General features: G+C 36.7%; 1 protein-coding gene across 5 annotated transcripts in view; it reads right to left on the reverse strand.

Annotated features, from left to right (window-relative positions):
- WNK3 (WNK lysine deficient protein kinase 3) overlaps positions 1-7,949 on the reverse strand; it is a 176,025-nt gene that overhangs the window by 60,800 nt on the left and 107,276 nt on the right. For all 5 annotated transcript variants that reach the window (XM_037735263.1, XM_017519653.2, XM_017519655.2 and 2 more), the window contains exons 11-13: positions 5,980-6,044; positions 2,528-2,675; positions 1,039-1,155 (exon numbers count right to left, since the gene is read on the reverse strand). In XM_037735263.1, coding sequence (XP_037591191.1) covers positions 1,039-1,155; positions 2,528-2,675; positions 5,980-6,044 — 330 coding nt within the window. The remainder of the gene's footprint in view (positions 1-1,038; positions 1,156-2,527; positions 2,676-5,979; positions 6,045-7,949) is intronic.

A 7,949-nucleotide genomic window follows, 5' to 3' on the forward strand; every position in this document is an offset into this window, starting at 1 on the left:
AAAAAAAAAAAAAGAAAAGAAAAAAGTAATGAACAGACAAAATAAGGGGGAAGAAATACTACCTTAAGCAGAGCAATTGAAAGAAAATATTAAAAACTAAATGAAACAGTAACATGCAAGACATTAGATCAGTAGCTAACACATTAGAATTACCTGGGGAGGGACACCCCATTTACCCTTATGTCATTCTTACACATTGTATACCTACATAAAAAAATCTCATGTACCCCATAAATATATAAACCTATGTACTCACAAAATTTTTTAGAAAACAGAAAAAAAGAATCACCTGGGGGTATAGGTTTTTCAAAGCCTGTTATAAAGAAATAAAAATAATAAAAGATAATTTTTTTTGAGGCAGGGTCTCGCTCTGTTGCCCAGGCTGGAATGCAGTGGCATGATCATAGCTCACTGCAGCCTGAATATCTTGGGCTCAAGCAATCCTCCTTCCTCAGCCTCCCAAAGTGCTGGGATTACAAGTGTGGCTACCACATATGGCATTTTAAAATTTTTTGTAAAGACAAGGTCTCACTCATTACATTGTCTAGGCTGGTCTTGAACTCCTGGGCTGAAGTAATCCTCCTGCCTCAGCCTCCCAAAGTGCTAGGATTACAGGCATGAGCCACCGTGCCCAGAAAAAAATAAACTTAAAAAAAAAAAAAAAAAAAGAATTACCTGGGGAGTTTACAAACTATTGATGCTTAGGCCTCACCTCCAAAGATTCTGATTTAATCAGGGGACCAGGCAATAGAATTGTTTATAAAAAGCTTGTCAGGTGATGATCACATGCAGTCAGAGATAAGAACCATTTATCTGTATTGTCTCTAAATGAAACCTCCTCATATTTTCGAGATAAATACACTGAAACCAGAGGAGATGCAGTGACTTACAGTTGATGAGAACCCAATTTAGCTCTGTACAATTTTTTAAAGCTAATCATACTCTTTAAAAAATGATGGTTCAAAATAAATGGAGACAATTATAGGGGAAAAAAGACAGAATGCTGAAGGGAAGATAATTTGGTCTTACTGTACTTACCATATAGTCTGCAATATCCTCTGGCGCATCACCATCAACATCAAACTTGAAGGTGACCATCTTATTGTTGTGTGTCTCCAGCTGACACTCCACCATGTTATCTCCAGAGGTTGATACCTGAGTACAAACGTACAAACATTTCACTGGTTTAAGAATTAGTCACTGACTTCTCTTTGCAAATTGTGCAGGGAACATCTATACTAGTTCATTTACAATATACGTGGAAAATGGCTTAAATAGCTCAGAATCTAAAAAGATTATGTTTTCCCTTGGTGGAATACCATCTAAACAGCCATTCTATGACTAACCTAACAGGTTCAAGTTACTCAGTAAAAAATAAGTTATAAATGTGATCCTGTGATAAAGAAAACAATACAACTTTTATAAGAAGGCAAAAAAAATTATAATAGTCACTAGAGCTATCTGCAACGCAAAGATTTAAATTTAATCATTCGTTTCCAAAATTCTCTTTATCTATAAATTGACTCTAAGCAAAAGAAGAGGCACTGCAAATGGAAATGTAAACTGGCCCAATCTTTATGGACAGCAATCTAGCAACATGTATCTAGAAACTTTAAAAATCTTCATATTCTGATCCATGAATCCGACTTCTATGGATCTAAAAGGAAATAATCAGGGATAGATACAAAGATTTATGTTCAAGGATTTTGCTGCAAAGATAGACAGACAGACAGACAAAAAGAGTAGAAGACACCAAGTTAGAAAAAAGACAGACTGGGAAAAAGAAAGAACGTAAACCAAGAACATAGAGAATGATTAAATTATTTCTCTGTATAAGCAGCTATCTAATGTAGCCATTTAAAATGTCATGTTATTGAAAATTTTATGATATAGGAAAACATACATGATATATTAGGTTTTTGAAAATGCAGGATATAAAATTACATATAGGTTTAAGCAGCCAACTGAAACATACATCGTATGGTTAGAGATACGGGCTTTAAAGTCTGATCTAGGTTCAGATCTGACTCTACCACTTGCTACTTGAGTAATCTTAGCAAATTACTTCACTCCTCTGGTCTTTAGTATTCTCATTTGTAAAGATGAGTATATACTACCACTTATCATACAGGGTTACTGAAGGATTAAATGATAAAATGCATGGATTACATTTACAGTACCTACCACAAAAGAACTCAATAGATTTTTGCTGTGATTACTAGTACTATTACAAGCGTAATAATGTAAAACACTACATGTACATACAGAAAAAAGAGAGAAAAACAAACTAAAACATTAATAGGAGCTATCTCTGAATGGTGGTTACAAATGGATTTTGTTTTCTTTCTTATATTTCCTAAGTTTAAGAAGGAACACATAATACTCATACTGGGACGTCTGTAATGGAGAAAAGTTAGGTTAGAAAGGGTTTCACAATATTCTACAACTCACTTCTGCAGCATTGCCCCTCTCTGACCCTCCAAACCTCTATTATGTACTCTTAACAAAACCATATTGACAAGCTGACCTGAAGGACAGTAAGCTGAAATTTAGTTCCCTTCTCTGGTCGGGGACAGGAAGCTCTTCTCTGTTTGATCCGATCCTGTTTGCCATTTCCACTTGGGTTATCAGGGCTACTGATGTTTTCCTTCGTAGCTGTCACATCTTGATTCAAGCTAGTAATATTTTTTTAAAAAAGTAACTCATTCCAGTCTTGACAGTAAAATTCTAAGAAAAACTCCCAATTATAAAACCATCAATAATGAGTTTAAGGAAAACCAATAAATACTACAATATCTTTTTAAAAGTTATGATTGCACAATTCTGTGAATATACTAAAAGCTATTAAATTACACACTTTAAATGGGTGAATTATATGGTGTGTGAATTATATTTCAATAAAGCTTTTTTTTAAAAGCTATTATGAAAAATCAAGATCACATTGTATTTACTTAGCAAACATCTCGCAGTGATGAGAATGAAAGAAAAACATGCCAGTATTAGACTTCTGTGGAACCTTTTGTTATGGGGTGCTCTTGATCGGTTTTATCTTGTTTGTTTAGGGGTTACTTTATTAGTATCTTCAAATAAAACTTCTAAAACCAAAACGATTATCACTCAAAATATACCTGTTTATGTAATGAACTCAACAGGGTAGACCAGGTATGGGAGACAAGAATAGTGTTCTGCAGGAGGCAGAACAAGGAATGAAAATGAATGATATAAAAATAGCTCAACATGATTAATTCTAATTAGTTACATTTCACAGGCTCACATCAATATTATTATGAAAGGGCAGTTTAGTTTATCTGTGTCAAAGGCATTTTTCAGGTTTTTCTTTAAACTCAAACATATTTCAATAAATACAAAAATTTCAATAAACATGTTTGAAATTTAAATAACAAGATCTAAGTCTCAGACATCTTTTTGAAATAGATATCTTTCAAATTAATTTAAGCAAGTTATTTCTCCTAAAAATTACTCATGAAACATCTTATATATAGATATACAAGAAGAGATAAAAATCTCCTAAATTTTTTATGTCCATATGACAAAGAATTTGCATAAATATAAGTAGTGAAGAAGATACATTAATACTGCCCTTAGAGTGTTTTAAATACACAGAGAAATGGCAGTAACAAATAATCCCTTCAGAAATATAATTTTAGCCAATGGGCTATATAATTCACATTCCAAAGTTACTTAACACACCAGTTTAGTGTTTGGGACAAGATGGCAGAAACTCAACTCTCCCTGCTCCTCTCCTCTAAATACAGCTAAAAGTTATAGAAATAATGTAGTAGACAACCACAGGAGCACACAGAAGAATGAAAAGATGAAAGTGGACTGGCTAGGGGCCCCCAGGACTTGAGTAACAACATAGCAGCTTGGTATCTTCCAATTACCCACCCAGTGAATAAAGGCAGTACAGGCCCAGTGTCTCCCAATTCCCAGTCCAGAGGCAAAGGCAGCTCAAGCCCAGTGTCTCCTGATCCCCAACCCAGCAAGAGAAGAGGACTTAAGTGGGCCCTGTCCTTCCCCAGTAGAGGAGGCCTCAGGGAGCAGGCCTAGAGAAGCACTCTGTACCTCTTGGCCCCGCAGTGGCGGCCAGGGGTTCCAGGTGAACAAAACAGATCAGAATAGCAGTGCTGTAAGGACTTTGAAAACTAAATTGTCATCAGAATCACAGCCCACAAAAGTAGGCCAGAACCTATGCATCTAAACAAGGGTGACTGCCTGCTAACACAGATTTAAACAGGCCAGGTGGCTCATGCCTAATCCCAGCACTTTGGGAGGCTGAGGCAGGCAGATCACCTGAAGTCAGGAGTTTGAGACCAGCCTGGCCAACATGGCGAAACCCCATCTGTATTAAAATAAATTAGCTGGGCATGGTGGCACATGTCTGTAATTCCAGCTACTCGGGAGGCTAAGGCAGAATTGCTTGAACCTGGGAAGTGGAGATTGCAGTTAGCCAAGATTGCACCATTGCACTCCAGCCTAGGCAACAGAGTAAGACTCTGTCTCAAAAAAAAAAAAAAAAAGACTTAAATAGTATCTACAGTCACCTGACATAATATCCAAAAGCATAGGAGACAAATGAAAATAAACTCCTTTGTCATAACAAAAACTAGAAAAATTACAACTTGAATACAAAAAGGTAATCAACAGATGCCAACACCAAGATAAATCAGTTATTGAAATCATCTAACAACAATAAGATGAGGTCAGGTGCTGTGGCTCACGCCTATAATCCCAGCACTCTAGGAGGCCGAGGTGAGCAGATCATTTGAGTTCAAAAGTTTGAGACCAGCCTGGCCAACATGGTAAAACCCCGGCTCTACTAAAAATACAAAAATTAGCCAGGCATGGTGGCAGGTGCCTGTAATCCCAGCTACTCGGGAGGCTGAGGCACAAGAATTACTGGAACCAGGGAGGTAGAGGTTGCAGTGAGCTGAGATCACGCCATTGCACTGCTGCCTGGGCAACAGGGTCAGACTCCATCTCAAAAAAAAAAAAAAAAGATGAATCAGATATTAGAATTATCTAACAAGAATGTTATTTATTTATTTATTTAGACAGAGTCTCGCTTTGTTGCCCAGGCTGGAGAGCAGTGGTGTGATGTCAGCTCACTGCAACCTCTGCCCCTCAGGTTCAAGCAATCCCCAGGTCCCAGCCTCCCAAGTAGCTGGGACTACAGGCATGTGCCACCACACCAGCTAATTTTTGTATTTTTAGTAGAGACAGGTTTCGCCATGTTGACCAGGCTGGTCTCAAACTTCTGACCTCAAGTGATCCGCCTGCCTCAGCCTCCCAAAGTGCTAGGATTACAGGAGTGAGCCACTGTGCCCGGCCTTTAACAAGAATTTTAAAGCAGCCATCATCAAAATTCTTCAATGAGCAATCACAAATAATCTTGAGGCAAATGAAAAAACCAAAGTCTTATAAAAGAAATAGAAGATATTAAGAAGAACCACATAGAAAGTATAGAACTAAACAATTGCAGAAATTTAAAAAAAAAAATCTCACTGAATAGGCCTAATAGTAGAATGAGTAAATGATCAATGAACTTGAAGACAGAACAATAAAAACTATCCAATCTATATTTTTATTCAGAAAAATACTAGTTTTTACCTACTAATCAAGTCAATTATATATATGGTTGTCATTTATTTCTTTAGATTAGCTAGAATTTTACCCTAAACTCTATTGTTTGTTACTTCCTTCCTTAACCCTTACCAGCTTTTCCTAGAACAGAAAGGTATAAATAAACACAACAAGAAAATCATCAGTTAACTGCACAATCCATATGATCCCTACTGACATAAAAAAGTAAAAATAATATCGATCATTTTCATTAAACACCCACACAAGTACAAGAACACAGAAGCTTCTCTAGTCAAGATACACTAAACACTTAATGAGTACACAAACTTCAGCATATCCTTATTGTTTTCATGGTATTAATTTGAAGATACTTACCTTCTAACTAAATCTGGTTTTAGAAGAGCTGCTTGTTGTTCAACTCCAGCTGGTTGGGATACAGGCTGTAAACAGTACAGACATAAAACTTGCTATGATAACAGCAAAATTCAAGCTAAATATACAATTTGTTACTATTTCAGGAAACATGATAGTTTCGGTTACCTTGCAAACCTGGTAGAATATCTATATTTTTGAATGTCTATATCAATCCTGTTATTAACATTATTACCAAAGAAAAATAAAATTTAACAATACCTCAAGAACATCTTACACATCAAGATTTTTCATCTGAAAAAGTCAGCACTGTTATATGTACTTTTGTTTGAGTTGTTTTTCAATGGAAGACACTACTATCAAGCTTCCAGTCCTAGTTGTAAAACTACTAATTAAAGAAGAGTTACTACCATTCTACAAGAAGATAAATCAATGACTCAAACTTTAACTTATCGTGTAGTCTGTCTGTCTCTCATCTCCTTTCACTAGACTATTTCAACTATCCCTTCAAGGAATTAGTATTCAGCAGCTGTAACATTGGCTTCTAGGAGAAAAGTTTTTAAGCTCTTAATAGGACAAATACCAACTCCACTGGAAACTAATTTTACATTTACCTAATCCATCCTCTATGCACTGCCACTGGTGATAGCAGAGTGATCTTAGAATGCAAATCTAACAAAACTGATCATTTCTTTACCCAGTTTAAACCCCACATGATGGCTCCTCATCTTCTATAAGATTAAGGTCCTTCAGATGGTAAATAATGAACTGGTCTGCACCTGCTTATCTAGCCTCATCTCTTTGCTTGAAGCCACACTAAACTGTAGCTCCTCTGTATAAGTTAGGCTCTTCTACATACCGTGGCTCTACTTATATTCCTCCACTTCCCTGAACTATTTCAAACTATTTCATCCTAATCAACCCATACTGAGAAATGTTTTCCTGGACTAGCTTCTAATTATAGATAAGATAATCAGCTCTTTAACATAATCACTGTTTAAAACTTGAGAGCAAATACTACAGCAAACAGATTTTTGGACACTTAACATTCAACAAAATGTATCTAATTTAACAAATTTGTGTATAGTCCCAGTAAGCTGAAGCAGTAACATGGCATCCTGATGCATAAATCCAGAGACAAGTGTATGTACTAAGCAAAGGGAAACAAAACATAGTTACTATACAATATGGAATTATATTTTATAATCACTTGCAATTATTAATGAGGTTATTAATGCTACTTTGTGCTGGTGCTCAGAATCATGGCTAATGTTTGGTTTATCTGCCTTCATTTCTGACAGCTATAAGTTAAGCTCTGTCATAATATTTCTAGGGGTTTCAAAATTAGTATTTACAAAGAGCTGCTGGGTCATTTTTGCAGATGTCTTTCAAATTTAATGAAATGTTTCATTTTTACTTTTGTTTGTTTTTTGGTTTGAGTTGGAGTCTCGCTCTGCCACCCAGGCGGGAGTGCAGTGGTGTGATCTCAGCTCACTGTAACTTCCGTCTCCTGTGTTCAAGCAATTCTGCCTGAGCCCCCGAGTAGCTGGGACTACAGGCGTGTGCCACCACACCAAACTTTTTTTTTTTTTTTTTTGTATTTTTAGTCGAAATGGGGTTTCATCATGTTGGCCAGGCTGGTCTCAAACTCCTGACCTCAAGTGATTTACCTGCCTTGACCTCACAGAATGTTGGGATTATAGGCGTGAGCCACCATGCCTGGCCCATTTTTACTTTTGCCTAAAACTACAGTCAGCCCTTTGTATCTGTGCATTCTGCACCTATGGATTCAACCAACCTTGGATTAAAAATGTAATATTCTGGCTGGGCTTGGTGGCTCAAACCTGTAATCCCAGTACTTTAGGAGGCCAAGGCAAGAGTACTGCTTGAGCCCAGGAGTTTGAGGTTACAGTGACCTATGATTATACCACTGCAGTCCAGCCTGGGCAACAGAGCAAGACCCTGTCTTAAAA

The sequence above is a fragment of the Cebus imitator genome, unplaced genomic scaffold, assembly GCF_001604975.1.
Source record: "Cebus imitator isolate Cc_AM_T3 unplaced genomic scaffold, Cebus_imitator-1.0 Scaffold763, whole genome shotgun sequence".
In the NCBI taxonomy this organism is placed as follows: Eukaryota; Metazoa; Chordata; class Mammalia; order Primates; family Cebidae; genus Cebus; species Cebus imitator.